The sequence below is a fragment of the Rhizophagus irregularis genome, chromosome 11, assembly GCF_026210795.1.
Source record: "Rhizophagus irregularis chromosome 11, complete sequence".
Classification (NCBI taxonomy): domain Eukaryota; kingdom Fungi; phylum Glomeromycota; class Glomeromycetes; order Glomerales; family Glomeraceae; genus Rhizophagus; species Rhizophagus irregularis.
The window spans coordinates 4,246,351-4,265,673 of NC_089439.1; the positions used below are offsets into that span (position 1 = coordinate 4,246,351).

At 25.3% G+C, this 19,323-nt stretch overlaps 3 protein-coding genes across 3 annotated transcripts; all 3 read left to right on the top strand.

The window, feature by feature from the left end:
• Window positions 1–1,897: 1,897 nt before the first annotated feature.
• Window positions 1,898–2,110, top strand: OCT59_003406 (uncharacterized protein; the record flags this gene model as incomplete). The annotated part of the gene is made up of 1 exon (XM_025331963.2): window positions 1,898–2,110. One exon carries the CDS (start codon window positions 1,898–1,900, stop codon window positions 2,108–2,110), a length of 213 nt encoding a protein of 70 aa, XP_025179612.2.
• A 9,951-nt stretch (window positions 2,111–12,061) lies between these two features.
• On the top strand, window positions 12,062–13,147 carry OCT59_003407 (uncharacterized protein; the record flags this gene model as incomplete). Its single annotated transcript, XM_066145592.1, has 3 exons — window positions 12,062–12,553; window positions 12,637–12,778; window positions 12,855–13,147. The coding sequence occupies 3 exons, from the start codon at window positions 12,062–12,064 to the stop codon at window positions 13,145–13,147; spliced, it is 927 nt and encodes a 308-aa protein (XP_065996298.1).
• An 896-nt stretch (window positions 13,148–14,043) lies between these two features.
• On the top strand, window positions 14,044–17,499 carry OCT59_003408 (uncharacterized protein). The gene is made up of 13 exons (XM_025316863.2): window positions 14,044–14,391; window positions 14,464–14,555; window positions 14,626–14,743; window positions 14,836–14,869; window positions 14,946–15,081; window positions 15,151–15,228; window positions 15,307–15,619; window positions 15,709–15,814; window positions 15,919–16,008; window positions 16,084–16,168; window positions 16,270–16,284; window positions 16,366–16,493; window positions 16,584–17,499. Exons 1-13 carry the CDS (start codon window positions 14,147–14,149, stop codon window positions 16,848–16,850), a joined length of 1,707 nt encoding a protein of 568 aa, XP_025179609.1. The 5' UTR covers window positions 14,044–14,146; the 3' UTR covers window positions 16,851–17,499.
• The last annotated feature ends 1,824 nt before the right edge of the window (window positions 17,500–19,323 follow it).

Genomic DNA, 19,323 nt, shown 5'->3' on the forward strand with positions numbered 1-19,323 from the left:
TGAACAATTATTTTCAAACAACTGCTGAATTGGTGACATTATTATTTATGCTCAAAATGTGGAAAATGTGAAATCTAAAAAATTTAGATACATATTATATCAGAAAAATAATCAGAAAAATGATTAAAGTTGTATAGAGGTGATATTACAATATAATAAAAAGTTGTCACTTATCACTATTACATATTCAATGATTAGAACAAAGAATCTCAGCTCCAAATATTTGCATATTTATTATTAGAATGAGAAATATACTTCCAAAAGGAAAGGATATTGATTGGTTAAAAGGGAAGAATGAACACTTAGTAAAGAAAATGAATAAAAAAACTGTCTTTTGTGACTGTCATTTGCAGGAAAAAGAAAACACTTTTTTAAATATACTAAATAATATTATTATTGTAAAAATAAAAATATCAAATCTTTCTTATTTAAGAAACTTATCATGTAAAAAAAAAGAAAAACAATTTACTTTTTAAAAACTTGTCATGCTAAAAAAAAAAAAAAAACATTTGGGAAGTTTAAATAGTAAAAGGTTGGAAGTGTTAAACTATATTTGCAGGCTAAGTGTATTTTAAGGGATTATGGTATTGAGATTAAAGAGGAGTATACTGACATGAGACATAAATTTGCTAGTTCAAATTCCCTATGGCATATTGATAGCAACCATAATGGAAATTTATAATATATGGAGACATTGATGACCATTCAAGACTACCATATTATTCCATCATTATGATAGTGGTAAATTATTGTTTATAAATTAAACCCAGCTTCCAGCTAACATTAAAGACATTGATCTAGCCCCACTTGTCAGACAATTGAATGCTAAAGCTGTTAATGTTCCATTATCTTCAACTAAAGATAGGCTTATGTCACCTTTGGTTCTCAAGAATTATTTGATGCTGTGATGGTATAAACTATTGCCCTTCAAAATCATAATTTGAATGGGACTTTTCTGCTAACACCACCAAGCTTTAGAGGTCATTTATGTAATAAAAATATTAAATCATGAAGTAGAATGAGAGGTTAAGTCCTCATTTAGTTAGTAGTAATAGTCAAATTTATATTCATTGTCATACAAACTAATGAATTGACTGAAAAGATTATTGTGCATATAATTGGATATACTAGATCCATCTAAAAACAATTGATCTGAATAATTAAGAAATGTTCAATATATAGTATTATTAATATTAAGATTAATGCAAATTGGTTCCAGAATTATGAAAATCACTTGCACCAAGTTTTCAACTATCCAATAGGCAAATAACAAGGTGGTTAACTACACTGATCAATTCAAAAATATTTCTAGTTATAAATTTGTTTTCCTTTCTTGATGAAAGTAATAATCATTTAATTTATCATTAATTATATAATTTATAAACTTTCAATTCACTTTAAATCAGTTGAGATTTTAAATACCCTATTACACAATAATATATATATAATTATGCTTTTGGAAGGTTAAAAGCAAGATTTGGAATGTTAAGAAATCTTGATATTAAAACAGTTAAAATGGAAATTTTATTACATGCTATGCAATTATTTTGCATATTTTTTTGGAAATGAATATGGATACTTGGGAAGTTAATTGTAATATGGATGATACAGAAGATATATATTCATGCCTATAAATTAAACAAACAGATATAATTAAACATTATAATATTACTAACAATAACACCTTTTCCAACACTACCTTTATAAGTGTAATCTACATTATTTAGAAACTTATTGTAAAAAGTAATTAGAATAGAGAGTCTTTATCACCAAATTCAACCTAAAATCAGACATCCAATTTCATGCTGATTTGGACTATTTCGACCAGTAATCTGCTATATATATTATTTTCCACATTATTTGAATGTAATTTAACTTTATTAATAACAGTCACAAAATGATTATTCTCAAGAGCAAAACCTTAACTACAAATAACTTAGATCAATTTGTTAGAGTAACAAATAATGATAATGACTTAATTTTACAACAACAATCTTTAGAGAATACTATGCATATACTCACTTCAACACAAATTGCTACTAAAAACATCAATGATTTAGAAAATAGTATTAGTCAATGGAAACAAAAAGAAGAACCAAATTTGAAGTGAATGTAGATAGAGATATAGAGCAATGATAGCAGTGGATACAATATGGAGATACCTTGCTCTATTTTATAACAATAAATATAGGTCATTTCAAAGAATTTAAAATAATAAATAAAATGGCTGTTTAACATTTAGAACAATTTATGAATATTATAAGGAAAGAATCTGATATTACCATAGTTTATCAAAGTTTTATGGTAAGTAGTTGCTTATAGTAGATATGTTTGAAGGAATGAGATTACTAAAGTAATTATTATAAGTTTTATAAAAAAATTTTCAATAATGAAGTAACTATCTTTAATGCAAAACTATATATTTACTGGCAGTGACAAGTTGTTCAGTTGGAAGAGAATAATGTGGAGTTGAATAAAGATAATGTTCAATGCTGCTTCTAGAAGAATGGCAAATGAAGAGAGTCTTACCAAACGATTTCATTCTTAGTGCAGAATACTAAAAGGACTTAGAGTGGCTGGGCATATTAAGAGCAATCTGAGACTGGTGTCCCATCAAACTCTGATCAATAAAGGATCAGTACTAGAGTGGTATAAATCAAAAATTACAAAACATTATTTCATAGCAGTAGTACTTGTTAAAATAGTGTTGATCAAGTCGAATGCATAATATCAGATTACATATCAAAAGAAAAAAGTTTTAAAGTTATTAGGTTAATAAACATACTACCTTTTAAAGAATATTACTTTTAAAGCATTTATATGACATTAATATTAATTTATGGTAACACCACTTATCCATACTGTTTGTTTTTAAGCTTAATAAATCCACAACATTTGAAGATTATTAATCATAATGGGAATGAACCTTATAACTATTATGAGAATGTAGACTGGAAATAATGTGAAGATCTTTTTTTCATATCCATTTTGCAAATACAAGTTAGAGATAAATAAGAATCCTTCACATATATAGCAATTATTATCCATTATTTTACATTCAGACACAACAAAAAGAAACTGAAATTTCTGATCTTCAGATACAGCACTATGAATTTTAAAAAGCTGATAAGACAGCTGATGATTGAATAATTGCCAAATTAAACAAAACTGAGCAGGAGAACAAAAACCTACTAAAGTGAATAGCTGCAGGAGCAAGAAGTGAATGGCAATGACTTTCTGGAAACATGCAAGAAAAAGTTTATAGCATTTGGGATTCCTGGTGGGCCTGCAAGATGACTATCAAACTTCATCAAAGATATCAATAATAATGGTAAGATAAATAAATAAGAATCCTTCATATATATAGCAATTATTATCCATTATTCTACATTCAGGCACAATAACTCCAATAATCTTACAGTAATAAAATAAAATTATAATAATTTATCTTAGAGCTGAACAATATTCAGAAACTTCCAAAATATGCATAGTTAATTTTCAGAAGCTTCTAAAATACATATGGTTAATTCTCAACTTTTAATGGTATTATTAAATATTATATACTAGCAAACCTTTCTCTTTTAAAACAAAAAAAAGCCTTAATTAATCTTGATATATTAAGAATGTATTGTTAAATCCTAAAGGGATTATTATCAAGATCTTAGAATATCCAATTTTTCTAACAAAAGTTAAAAATTAAAGTTCTTTTAGGATTCTTATCTATTCTTCTATTAATTTATTTGATTTTAATAGATTATTTACAAAATTAACAAAACATATAAATTTTGTATTAGAAGATACTCTTGTTAACAAAGATGTATAAAAGAAAAATTCCAAAAAAAATGATAAATGGACCTTCATAGATAAAATCTTTATACAACTGGTTATCTGTTAGCTAAGTCCATATCATATATTTACTACATAGTAAACAAAGTAAAGGGACTTATATTATAGATGTAATTGTGCCTTTACTTTAGGCTAGCTTGAGGCTCTACCAAATAGTAATATCTGTTTAAGTACAGCAGAACGTCAGAGCATTGCAAGCAAGGCATGAAAAAGCTTTGGAAAAGATAAAAATCAAGTGGGCAGGAATTATAAAAATTAATCTGTATGCAATTGAAAACCTTTACTTTCACAAGAGATTTTAGCATCCCTTCATAAAGCAAATTGTGAAAATTTTGGCAATGAAGTATTTATGAATACATTAAATAAAAAAGAAAGCTATAACATCAAGAATTATTTATTAGAAATTCTAAAAGAATAATGGCAATAATAATGGTCAAACTCAAACTTGACAACTATTGTAAACCTAAGAATATTGTTAAAATGAAAAATATAAGATATCTAGTAGAAAACTAAAAAATAATTAATAATCAAAATATTGTTACGATGAAAAACAATGCGACAAAGTCACGTGATATAACCGATGATCAATGGTAATTACCGGGACGATTAGATGGGTCAGGCTGATACTCCCAATTCGCACAATGTGTGATTGTATGATCAACGTCATATAGCGGGAAGATTAATGTTCGAAATGTTTAATATATCAAATATATTAAATATATTGCATATATTGCACATATGGTATATATGGCATATATTAAACATTTTAAACATTTTTAGTTTAGTGTTTTTACTTATAAATAGACGCGATGTTTTTCGATGTAATTAGATAGGTATCCAAGTCAATAAGATATTTACCGATATTAAATAAAAACATATTTTATTATTTATAATATCTTTGGTTATCTCATTGTTTATTTTATAGTTTGTTGTATTTGTGAGTTAATATTGCGTCTGAGTGTATATGCCCGTGTGTGCAATACCGTATTCGCATTTGACTGAAATTTCATTTTGTTTTATTGTGTAACCTTCGACAGTGATACATTTACTAATATTTACATATAGTTATTTTCACTTTGCGTTCATTAATATTATTTAACATTTATTTTATTCAATTATCCTTCTGCTTACCATACACCCATACGCTTATTTTTATAAGCATACAAGAACTGGCTTAACAATATTAGTGTTTTAAATTAAACCAGAACTATTCCACTTTGCAAGGTTATTTTCTTCACTTTATTAGAATTACATAATATTATAAAAATAAAGAAATTATCCAATAAGAAAAAAAAATATTGTCACTCAATTTTTCTTTAATATATACAACAAAATCCTACTATTGTAACGACAACTTCTGCCACTTTGAATGTTACAAGTTTTGTTTGTTTCATATAATCATAAAAATTTATACTTTAATAAAAAGTTTATTTTTTATTGTGTAAGAATATGTCATTATAACAAGTTGTTCATTAAAGATAAAGTTTATAATCATAAAATTTGTAAAAATATTGCAAAATAATTATTAAAATTAAAAGAACTATTGAAGGTAAAAGAGTTTTAAAAGTTGGAAGTAAAAGAACTTAAAAGAACTAATACTAAGTCAAAAAGTTGTGGTTTATATAATTTCCATGTTGATTTTTTTGATTAATTAAACAATTATGACTCATTATTTATCATTATTATTAAAATGATCTTTACTTCCAATCTAATTACTTCAGACTATTAATATTACACAAAATATGAATGATCTCTTTAATTCTGAAATACTCAATTATTTAAACTTAAAATTAATTCTATGTTTATGGCATTACAAACTTTCCTCCTCCTTAAAATTTGTGTCCTTATAAATTTTTAATTATAGAACTTTGCACTACAATATTCAAAAGGCTAAACATATCTTAAATTATAATATTTATTTATCACACATTCCTAATAATTTTAGTAAATTACGATATTTATGTCTACTAAATTCAAACTATTATTTTACCCCTTAAATTAAATTTTTGTGTATTATTAAAATAAATCACTAATTTTAACAAATCATAATTTTAATGTTTTACAGAAATAATTTGTTTTTATCTCCTTAAATTAATTAATGTGTATTACTATTTTAATACGTCCTCTCTTTGTTTTAAAAATAACTTTTCTTTTTTTTTCATAAATTTTCACATGGGTTTTTCATCAAATCTTTTTGTGATAATTTTATTTTGTTTAATTTTTAATGCGTTTTTCAAGTCACATTTTTTTCTCTTTATAAGGCCTCACTTTTTCCTTTTTTTCTCTCTTTACTCTTTAATCATCATAAAAACTTTCTATATAACTTTCATAATATTTCATTATGACTTCTTGCCATTCAGCTTCATCCAACAAAAAGTTTTAGATTCATTATACAGCTCTAAAAACTTCACACAAAACAAAAAAGTTCATCTTAAGGGTGGGTATTGTACATAAGGTTCTTAAGATGTCTCTTTGATGGGTTTAACTGTAGATGAAGTTTTAAACTTATATTCTGTTCTTTAAATGGTTAATTTTTTGGCCTGTAGACAGGATATTCATACCTCTAGGACTAGTCTTAAATCACACTATTGACTTTATTTAGTTTTTAACTAATTGATAATATGAATTTTCCTCTCCTTTTTCTTTTCTCTTTTAACAGAACAATTAGAAACTATTCAAAATAAATTATCCTTGACTCAGCAAGAACTAAGTAAAGCGAAAGAATAGAATAATTCTCTTCTGAAAGGAAATCTTCAATATTTGAATGCATATTAGAAATTAGAGGATCAAATCAAAGAGATGGAAGAGAAAATTAAAATTTTTGAACAAGAATAAGTTGAGTTTCAAAGTACAATATCAGATCTTCACTCCACCAAATTAAATCTTGGATAATTACTCCTTAACCTTAAAGGTATATACTATATAATTGTTCATTCTTATTTTCTAATATTAAATTTCTGATTAAAAAAATTTTTTTTTTTTTTTTAGAAGAAAATCTCAATCAAAAAATCTTCAATAACTCCATTTTTCTTCTTTTTGATTATAATATTTTAATAAAATTTTAATATTTCTAACAAATTATACTTGCTTTAATCAATTAAGATATTTATTGCTGTTTTCTAATTACTGTGATCTAGCATTATTTAATAAAAAAAAAAATTTTTGAGAAAATATGTGAAAATAAAAATTTTATTGTATTTTCAAATAAAGGAGGTATGATTATAAGCTGAAAATTACAATTTTAAGAAAAAACTTTCAATTTTTAAATAAGTTTACTTATAAGTAACTTTTTAAATTTTGTGTAACAAATCGTTTTTTAAAAAGTTATTTATAAGCAAACTTATTTAAAGATTGAAAATTTTTTCTTAAAATTATAATTTTAGCTTATAATCAAACCTCCTTTATTTGAAAATGCAATAAAATTTTTATTTTCACATATTTTCTCAAAAAATTTTTTTTTTTTATTAAATAATGTTAGATCACAGTAATTAGAAAACAGCAATAATTAAGTTTTCTCATAAAATACTTTTTTAGTAATTCTCCATTTATAAATTAGATGGAAAAATATTGAGAAACCCCATAAGATCTCATGTATCAAATATGGTCCTGACCATTTATTGTCTAATTTACTTGATTTAAAATTTTGCCATGCTGCATTGTATCCCAATATTTCATTTCCTATTTTAAATTCTTCTTTTCTTTTCTTTTTGCTATCATAATATTCTTTCTATCTCATCTGAAATCTTAAAATTTCTTCTTTTGCTATATTTCTTTGAAAGGTATCTTCCATATACTAAATAAAATGGTTTAACCTTTGTAGAAAATGGGTTTTGTTTTTATATGTAAATAATACCAAAGGTATTTTATCATCCCATTGTTTATCTTCTTGTAATTTAGCTAATGATTCACATAGTGTTTTATTAAACCTTTCTACTAATCCATTAGTTTGAGGATGATAATTCATTGATAAATTATGCTTTATTTCAAACTTTATAGTTAATAATTCCACCATTTTATTGCAAAAATGTTTTTCTCTATCACTGTAGATAAATGTATAATTTTGCAATACATTTTAGAGGACTTATTTTAGTGTTAGTGATGAAGAAATAATTATTTCAATCAAATTTTAAATTAAAGTGTTAAAGAATTGATATGACACAATTGACACATGCCTTTATACCAGTAATTTTTTCTTTTTGCTCTCCTATTATTTTTTCATTCCCACCTCCTTGGCATTGTTAAACTTATACATAGAAGAGCAAATCAAAGAAAAGTAGAACAATTTTAATGAACTTTTTTTAAAATTGTAGAACTCAATTGTATATCAATTATTGGTGAGTTAAGTTTAGATTGTAATGTTCTTATATATAATATTCAAAAATTTCAATCAAAAAAAAATATATGGGAGGAATTTTTCCCTAGTAAATAAACAATTTTAAACATCACTTTAGAATTAAAGAATTATTTAAAAATGAATTTAATGAACAAACTATTAAATATATAGATTTATATAACAATAATGTTATTTTTCTTAATATTATAACAACTTTTAACACTATTATCATTCCTAATGATACTTTACTGAAATTAATTCCAACAAACTGTTGGAGTTTTAGCATACATTAAATATGTTATTAAAAAAATTATATAAATCAACAATATCAGAAGATCGGGAAAGTGCTAGTACGGCGAGTTATGTGTGGAAATATTTTATAAAAGATGTTAATTATAAACAAAACAAAAAAGCAAAGTGTAATCATCTCCTTCTACTCCGAGCATTATCAGCTTGTTGCTGAAAACGAAATTCTGCTGAATGAGATCCATGAGATACAGCAACTTGAAAAAAAAGAACCAATTGTGGAGTTATTTGCTCATGTACTTAAGTTATTTATGCTAATTATCTATTTTTTGAAAAAAAAAGAAAAAAATTTCTAACTTTACTGAAATATTCAAATTTAAATTAACAACATCGTTATGAGACCAGAGATGGATAGTCAATATTTCAACTAAATGATAGTTATGATAACTTCAATAGTATGATTCTCATATAGCAAATATAGATATTGTATGACAACCTGGTTTTTGGGGCTGAGTTTAATGAATACAAAGTTGAAATGTATTGGCAATAGTAAAGATTAACAAAACAATAAACTATTAATTGCCATCATAAATCAAAATATTAGAGGAACAAGAGACAAACGATTTTTTTGCTCAAGAATTTGTTAGACTCTTATTTAAATATCGTGTTTATTTACTTTTATTGCTTGATTATATTTTCTGGCGCTTTTGTGGTTGAAATTTAAATGTACGGAACATAATATGTTCCATACTACCTTACATCAGTTATTCCCAAAGGAAAAAGTGAAGGGAAGTGAAGCGAGAAAGAAGGTGCCAAAGAAAATAGGGAAGGGACTATTTAATTCTGGGATATGATTTACATAGGTCACATGGTTGTCCTATTTGCGAGTGATTCAGAAGCTAACAAAAATAAAACACACCAAGTCATTTTAATGAAGTATATTCAAATATAAATATTAAAAGGAGTACTTATGTTACAATTTTGTACACACATACAGAAACGTAGTTAATGGTCGTTTTCGGGTATTGAAATAAATGAAAATACTCTTGCGAAATTTTTCTAAAAAAAATTGATGAACAAGCGTCTAACGAATGACCCTATAAAAAATTTTTATCCAAATATTTCCATTATTTCTCCGTGGCTTTCGTAAAAATTCCGTGAAAATGATACATCCCGGATATCCGTCGTCAGAGAGATGAAAATTTCCATGATTTAAGTCCATGAAAAAATGATACATTCACGGAAAAAACATGGAAATATGAAACACCGACGGATCAACATTTTTTACAGTGAGAACTGCAATGACGATAAAAATATAAAGCTACTAATTTTATATATATATTTTTTATTGTATAAATTTTTTGCTGTAATAAAAGTTCTTATTGTCAATCTAATTCATATGATTTTATAATATTTATATTACGTTATTAACTTATTATGTTGTATATATAAACGAAAAAAAGGAGATTATTCGTTTGCTTAGTATAACTTTTATCACGAAGGACTTCATAGTAGTTTCACTGAAAGTAGGAGTTATAAAGTGAATATAATAATATAAATTATTGTGCTCCGACTGATCAAAAATAATCGCTTTAATTAAGCGGTCACACGTTATTGTGCCAATTCTAGCATCCTGATTGGACAGATTTGGCTACACGTGACCAAATCTTTACCAATCATCTGCTATCATTGGTTAATAATTGTGATATTAATCGTTGCAAAGCACAATAACTTATAAATAACATTTACGACAAATATTGTCGGTCAATGTGAAATCATTTATCATCGTCAATATTATTTCACATATAAACATGAAATCATTGTTTAGTATATTAGTAAAAATATATAAAAAGATTACGTATAACGAATTATCAATATATTACTATACGCAACACAAAAACTTAATAGAATTTTTTTTTATGATACTGTAAATGGAATTTTAGATGCAATCTATATGTAAGGAGTAATAAATTTCTTCAGGAGAGATTGAAGGGATACGTTATACTATTTCTAATCTTACTGATCTTACTGATGATCTATATTATCTATTTTATCCTTTTGTTTTCTGTATTTAGACCAATGATACAATGTCTGATAAATAAAACTGCGGTTCCTTATTATTAGTTTAGATATTAAATGAAACCAAAAATAGATTATTTTCTGTAAAGAATAATTCGTGCATAGATGAATATCCTATGTTATATATAATAATTTTAGGTTATACGTACAATACAACATATTATTGCGGTATTATAACAAAATGGCTAAAAGGCGTTCATTTTTATAAAATCATTTAAAAATTATTTATGTTTTAAAATGAATATAAATTCTAACATCCTTTTTTTTTTACAAGTATTATTTTTGAGTCATTATTTCAAATAAAAACAATTAATTATCATACTGTAGCCTCTTTTCCCTTAATATGCAAGCCAAGTCAATAAATAAACACAAAACTATTGTACAATCAAAGTTCATCATGATAAAATCACGTTTCCAGTCTTTTAAATTCTCTATATCGAGTGAAATTTATAATTCACTGTTAGTAATTAACCATATAAGCATAACAAGACTAAAAATTTGCGTTATCTATACGATGAATAATCATAATAAAATTATATATATTGAAAATACTAACAATATTGTAGAACTTTATGTCGCATATTGAATTATGAAATATTTGAAAGTATTAGGCATTAAAATTTTAAAGTTTATTAATAATCATGAAACTAAAACATATTTCTTTTGAATGGCAATAATATGTTAATTTTTAAGGCTAAATGCGGGAAAGGAGGAGATGAAACAATTGAAACATGGTCACATGGATAATACACGAAATATAAAACGCAGTTATAATCCGAATATTATTAACTAAATATATGACTTGTGACTTTAAATTCAGCATGTAGATCAAAAGCCTGATCGGGATCAGATATTTTCTTTGTGATAAGTTTAGCGCATGCTTAACAAAATTTTGTGTTACATCCTGATATGGTTAATTAAGTCTAAATTTAATTATTTTTTACTTTTATAGTTTTGATTTTAGGTTAGGGTTGAAGCATTGTTTCAAGTTAAGTACGCACATGTACGCATTACAGTCATTACGTGTATACATAGTGCATTTAACCATTTAATATAATTTATATAATTTTGTAATAGTAATACAATCAAAGGTGGTTACGAAATACAAATGATATCACGATGTCTTTTTATGGGAAACTGGAGGCAAAATTTATAAATTTTTTAGTGAATTCTTTCGATTCAAAAAACGACTAACGAAAATAAGCCAATCCCGCATAAACAAGAAATTCTTGTTTATATGCATTATTAAGTATAGTTTGACATCCATTGCATATAATAGAAAGATGTTTGTTAATTAGATAATGGAAGAGAAAATAATGTATATTTGAAACTGCGGATATTTTTTTCATTCAAAATTTTTCTATAAATATGAATTTATTGAAAACGAAGAATAAAACCTTAATAAAAATTTTTTCTTCTTCATTTTCTTCTTTATTAATTAAAATTCTTTACAATCCATTTTACTTTCTTTTTCACAAAAATCCAAATCCATTTATTATAAAAAAAAAAATTATTTTCGCGGATTGTATATAAACACCTATATTGTATTCAACGAAAATGCAACGTCTTCCTCCAGCTGGATGGTCACGTCACCATTTAGTTTATCCTCATCGATGTTTTTATTGTTCACCTAATTCAAATCCATCTGAATATACACGCCCAATTTCTCGCTTATCAGAACCACCAATCCCAATGCCCGAACCTTTTCATTTTCCTGATACAACAAATAATTTCACCAAAAATTTAAGAAAATATCATTCTAATGATCGTTGCCATTGTCATTTTGCTAATTATAATAATATTCGTGCATCTGTAAACGATAGCATAATAGCTGTATCTCCTGTTAGTGATCGCGAATCTATTTCGATAACTATAAACGATGAAAAATCTGAAAAAGGAATCAAAATTAAACGAAAAAAATCCCCAATGGATAATCCTCCTTGGTGGAGACGAGTTTATTGGATTTTTTTAACGATATTAAATTTTTACGCTCTTATAGGAAGCATTGCTTTAATTGTCAATTTATGCCTTAAGACTAATCCATTCGGGGTAATATATCTCGTACACTTAAATTTGTCAATTAGTACATTAAAAAGTTAATGCTTTAACTGCTCCATTTTCCTTCTTTACAGTCTTATCAAAATGTCGTCTCAAATTACGTATTCATCATAATTACAACTTTAGAATTGGCTCCTTGTGCAGCAAATATATATCAAATCCATCAATGCAGTAAAGGTAAACTTAGACTTTGTGAAGTTCTCGCTATAATTATAGGTGAGTTTCTATTTGATATATATATATTTCATTAAAAAATCGTATAATTTTAATTAATTCGTTTAATAAATAATAGGCAAAAAAGAATTATATTTTTTATATGGAAAAACACATTTAACACAAAAACAAATTAATAAAATGGAGCATATGACAGACGCACTTTGTTTTATTTATTGGATATTTTTAAGTTATCAAATTGCTCTTGAAATACAAAAAAATATGGGTCATTCAGTTGAATTTATTATATTAAATGATAGAGTAAGATTATTAATATTTACTTTATTATTAGCAGCTACTTTATCAATATTAAGAATTCTTTGGACTTTATTAAAAAAATGTGTTTATTTTGTTGATAAATTAGATTATTAAAAATATTTATCAAAATGATAATTTGTATTATAAGGTTTTTTTTTTTTGTACATTTTATAAAAATACAATAATACGAAGTTTTACATTTATTGTAATAATGTAATAACGATAATGGTAAATCAGTTGTCACCTGTCAGTATAATACAGTATTATATGTATTTATTAAGATAGATAATTAAGGATTCATTATTTTAACGAATTTATCGAATTAATTTATTTTAAAAAATTTTATTCGAATATTTCATGTGCTGGATACATGGCGAAGATATATTTCATACATTTAATACATTTCTAATATTAAATAAACGGTTTTAACGGATTAAATAAAACAAAGAAATATCAAATATCTAATATTTTCTAATCAAAATCTTGGAAATTCATTGTAAGTTTACCGGATTTGTAAACTTTATGAAATTTATGGTCAATACATAAAAAGTAACCACATGGACTCATGGACTTTATAAATTACGGACGGAATCGAAAATCAATTGATGATCATTTACATAATTCTTTGCCTATTTTGTTACAGTGATAATCATCATATGTCGGAGTAAATTAGTTTATTCAAACAATCATTGACAATAATCGGAATACAATTTAGTTTAAGCTTAATTTAGAAATACAGAGTTACCAATAGAGATATCAATACTGGTAATTTAATACAGAATGCAGATATGCACATTGCGTATGTTAAATTCCTGGTAACGTTTCAACGTGGAAGGTATGGAAGGTGTGTGGAGAATATCTATTTTATAAATGTAAATGTTTATGGTAGATCTCCAGTATATGGTGTGATACTCGAAGTTTGTTCTATTTCTGTGACACATCAATAAGCAGGGCTGACAACTGGTTAAACAAGTATTTATATGGCAGTAAAACCTCATTTTTTTTTCTCAATCATTAAAAATATTTTTTCTTCGTTCTCGACGACTTTTAATCATTAAAAATAGTTTTATTTTATTCCAAACGACTTTTAATTACTAAAAATATTTTTACAATATGAAAGGAGCACCACCAAGATATGCTCATTCACAGATTGAACTTAAAATTTCTTGCGAAAAATTATCGGATTTGGATTATCTTTCTAAAAGTGATCCACAAGTTATATTATTAGCTAAAGATATTCGTACTCAAAAATGGAGACCAACAAACCAACAAACTGAAATTATTATGAATGATTTAAATCCAAAATTCGTAACATCTTTTATCGTTGATTATTTCTTTGAAGAGTTACAACAATTCAGGTATATTAAAGAGATTTTAATTCTATAATTATTATTATTATTATTTATTAATTTAATTTTTTATTTGTTCAGATTTATTTGTGTAGACGTTGATAAACCACATAATCCTGAGTGGCAGGCTCAAGAATTTGTCGGCCAATTTGATTGTGATCTCGGTTCTATAGGTAAACTATTTTTTTAAAAAATGTTTTTTGATCTTATAAAATTTAACATGATTTTCTTTGGTCTGTGTAGTCGGTTCTCCAGGCGGTACGTTGAAAGGAACATTTTACGATCCAAACCATCCAGGTAAAGACCGAGGACACATAATTATAGAAGCTGAAGAGGTTAGCAAGTCAAAAAGAAACGTAAAGTATGTATTTATTTTTGCTTTGCGTTTTTATCATTTGTATTATCTGATTCATTTATTTTATTCATAATTTCTTTTTTTAAAAAAAATATTAGATTACAATTTCAAGCTCATAATATATCTCCAAAAGTAAGATAGGATTTAATTTTGATTAATCTTAATTTAAATATGATTTAAATTCAAATATTTTCTTAAATATTTTTAGGGTGGTTTGTTTAAATCAAAGCCAGAAATATTTTTAGTTATTAGTAGAACAAACGAAAACGAAATTAGCACATCTTCTCCGGTATATCAAAGCTCTGGAGTTACTACAAGCAATCCATATTGGGAACCATTTACTAGTAAGTTTAAATAAAATGATTTTTTTTTTTACATCCTTTCATATTTATTTATTTTATAATATTATGTAGTTAGAGAGACGACATTATGCAACGGGGATTTTGATCGAATATTGATATTTCAAGTGAAACAATACAAAAAGAACGGATGTACGTAATCGCATTAAATATGTGTATATATATATGTATATATATTTGAGATTCTAAAATTATTGTTTTAAATTACAGCACATATAATTCTTGGAGAATGTAGCGTAACCCTTCATGAAATTTTATCATCGAAAACGAGCTTTCCATTACGTTCACCTTCTAATTCAAATGTGAAGATTGGAAAAGATGCATGTATAACTGTTATTCATGCATCAGTTGAAGAGCCACCAACATTTTTAGATTACATTGCCGGCGGTACAGAGATTAACCTTGTGGTCGCAATTGATTTTACGGGATCAAATGGAGATCCTAGATCTCCAAAAAGTTTACATTATATTAAGGGAACAAATGATAATGAATATCAAAAAGCCATTCGCAGTGTTGGACAAATGTAAGATTAATTTTTAGTTTTAAGAAAGAATTTTTATGATTTATACGATAAATTTTCATTAATTTAATTTTTTTTTTTCGCGATTTTAGATTGGAGGGATATGATTATGATCGAAGGTTTCCGGTATATGGATTTGGCGCAAAATTCAATAAGGAATTATCTCACGCCTATCCACTGAATAATAATAGAGATGATGTACGTGAAATTAAGTTTCATTTATTCTTTATTGATTTAGCGTGGCGGTTTTCTTTTTGCTATTTCTTTTTTATATATTGTCTAACTTAACTTTGATTTTTTAGCCTGAAGTAGAAGGAGTTGATGGAATATTGAAAGCCTATTCAAAAGCCATGGAAACTATTGAGTTATTTGGACCGACTAACTTTTCACCTGTAAGTGTAGCTTATTTAGTACAGTTAAATATAGTAAAGTTGATTATTTATTAATAGTTTTACGCTTTGTTATAGATTATAGATCAAACAGCCGCTAAAATTAAAAGGGAGATCGATAATGGAAATGACAATGTTTATTATATATTGTTAATAATTACAGGTAATTTTTTTTTTTTATCACAAATTCGTATTTAAGTTACAATATATTGATTTATTCTTTATTTATAATGATACATATTTTACTTTCTTTCCAAATTATAGATGGTGTGGTAACTGGTATTTACGTTAATTTAAATTTTTTAATGTTTGATATAATTTTTAAATTATATTTTTTTAACAATTTGTTCTTTTTATTAGTTATGGAGCCAACAATTAGAGCAATTATAAGTGCCAGTAAACTTCCATTGTCCATTGTTATTGTCGGAGTTGGCAATTCAGATTTTACTAATATGAAGATACTTGATGCTGACGAAAAACCATTGGTGGTAAGTAGTTATTACTAATACTTGGAATGTTTTATTTTAAAAATTGTTAATGTCTCATTCTAATTATAATTATAATTTTGATTTACTTAGCAAAAATCAATCCCTCAAGCAAGGAAACCAGCAGTAGTAATGGATAGAGATATAGTACAATTTGTAGCAATGAGAGATTTTCAGTCAGAAGCAGCATCATATGAGTTACCGAAAGCAGTATTAGAAGAAATTCCTGATCAATTTATGGAATATATGACGAAACATAAAATAGAACCAAGACCTCCAGTTAGGATAGATGTATCAGACTTAAAAGTTAATCATAGATTTATCAATACTCCTGATGAACCTCCACCGGCTTATACATGAAAAAAAAGCAAATTTTTGCTCCGATCAACTTGGAAATTTATTAATAAATACGTAAATCTCTCAAACTTTCCGTAAACGTTATTTGTAAAATATTCTTATTATTATATTATAATTATAATTGTTATTATTTATTATTATTATTGGAAACTTGAGATGATATATAATTATATAATTTTAGATTTTAGAAAAAAAAATTTGTATTAAATTGTACATATTAAGTAAGTATATGACGAAATGATCTTAATCTAGAACAAACATTTTATTTTTTTAATCAAGTTCTATTCATACTTTTTCTGTTTATACAATACAATTTATTTTTTTTCAATTTATTAAATCACTAATTAGCTTCTTTAATTATTTTAACGAAAAGAATGAATATATCAAATATTATCAAGTAAGGAAAATTGTAACAATTGCGTGAGTGTTAAGTTAGATTTTTGTTCAATCATTACGAGTAAATTCCGTGCGAAAAAAAAATTTCTTATCTGTTATCCATGTGACAGTTGATTGAACCTGAACCTGCTGTTACACGAATCAAAAACAATATTTTTGCGACAGTTGTATACTTAAAAGAAAAAGATGATTGAAATTTTAAATAATGCGCGGAATTTATCTTTTAAAGTATAAAAGGTTTGACAAGAGCTCAATTAATTTTTTTTTTTTTTTTTTCCAAATGCTGATTTTTTTTTATAACTCATATTTGCTAGGATTTTCATTTATTAAATTTTTTTTACAAGAATAAAATACAAATTATTAAGAATATACTTTTTTTGTAATGATAATTTATCTAACATTAATAAAGTCCATTATTGTACATATTACATTTGCATTAAATACCGTCAGCGTTCAAACAAACTTTTCTTTAAAGAACAAATAGAGATGAACAAGGTCGCGTGACTTAATGGATTATTAAAATATTTATCATGATAATATTTGATAACGTATCCGAAATATTAGCAAGATTTTTTAATAAATATATAGATTCTCATATTATGCATTAAACAAAAGTATTATGAATAATAATGCAACAAACGCAAACGACATCTTAATACCAAAAGATCGTAATTTTCAAAGATTTATTGATGCAGTCCTACTAACTTCCAACATCCACATCGTTCTTGGATTAACTCACCTTTTATTAGACAATCCATAACTCTCCATCCCGAAGATGTCTCTATCAATTACGTGCTTTTGACCATTCCTCATTAAATTCTAATCTTAAGAATAAGGCGAGACGTTATTAATTTATGGAGTACTTTTCTTCCTAGGAAGACTAATAATCCTACTAATTTGTAAGTCCAATGTCTCATTTTTTTTGTGATTTAATTTAATCTAACGTACTTTATGATAATTAATCAAATAGAAATGGTGATAATCATATTCTAAAATACTTAAACCTATACGTATCCATTAAATTAACTGTATCAGTAACTTGAGATTACAAATACATCAGAGTCAGAGCAGAAGTCAGAGTGGGTCAATTATTAGAGTATAAGTAAAATTAATTCTATTTATTTACGCATACATAACTAATTATAAATAACTGTTTTTTTTTATAAAATTAGAAATTTAACATCCGTATTTAATATTATAGATTCGAACTTCAACTCCTTTATCAATTTATATTCAATATTCGTTAATTCAGGCGCTTAATCCCTATAAAAAATTTTTATCCGAATATTTCCATTATTTCTCCGTGGCTTTCGTAAAAATTCCGTGAAAATGATACATCCCGGATATTCGTGATAGAGTAGATGAAAGATTTCCATGATTTTAAGGTTAAAAATTCCATGAAAATAATACATTCACGACAAAATCATGGAAATATAAACACGGATCAATTGCTATATAATTTAGTTAACAATTATTATACATTTTTTTTTTAAAAAATAACAATCATTTATTTTTTGTAATTCTTTGATTATGTTCAATTGCAGAAGAGTCAAAAAACAGATTAAATCAGGCATAACATTGGAATTAAGAACGTATCCCTAAAAAAAATTAAAATTTTTTTAAATTTTTTCAGAAAAATTTATCACGTGTCTGAGTTTCTTCGGAAATAAAAACTAGAAAAATGATCATTTTATCGGAGTTTTTTCCAGAATTTTTTTTTTTATAGGAGGCAAATATTGGTAAAAAATATTATATTATTTAAACAAATTTTATAAATTATATTAATAAACTACTTAAACATTTATTATTTAAAAGAATAAATTATACATAGTGTTTTTTACTTTCATATTTTTAATATTTTTAACTAAATTATATTATAAACTAACTTAAGCATTTATAAATTTTATATATAGTGTTTTTATTTTCATATTTTTAACTAAACTTTTATATTTGTTTAACGGTATTATTATGTACTGTACATATCTATAAAATAAGAATGATTATTATTATTATTTTTTTTTTTGTAAGATGAAACGAAAAGTATAACATCACTTAACGTTCAAAAATAAATTAAAACTGT

Coding starts and splice junctions, on each gene's coding strand:
- OCT59_003408 (XM_025316863.2), top strand. CDS start 14,147: ATGAAAGGAGCACCACCAAGATATGCTCATTCACAGATTGAACTTAAA. Junction 15,815..15,918: donor TGAATAATAATAGAGATGAT/GTACGTGAAATT, acceptor TTGATTTTTTAG/CCTGAAGTAGAAGGAGTTGA. Junction 16,494..16,583: donor CTGACGAAAAACCATTGGTG/GTAAGTAGTTAT, acceptor TGATTTACTTAG/CAAAAATCAATCCCTCAAGC.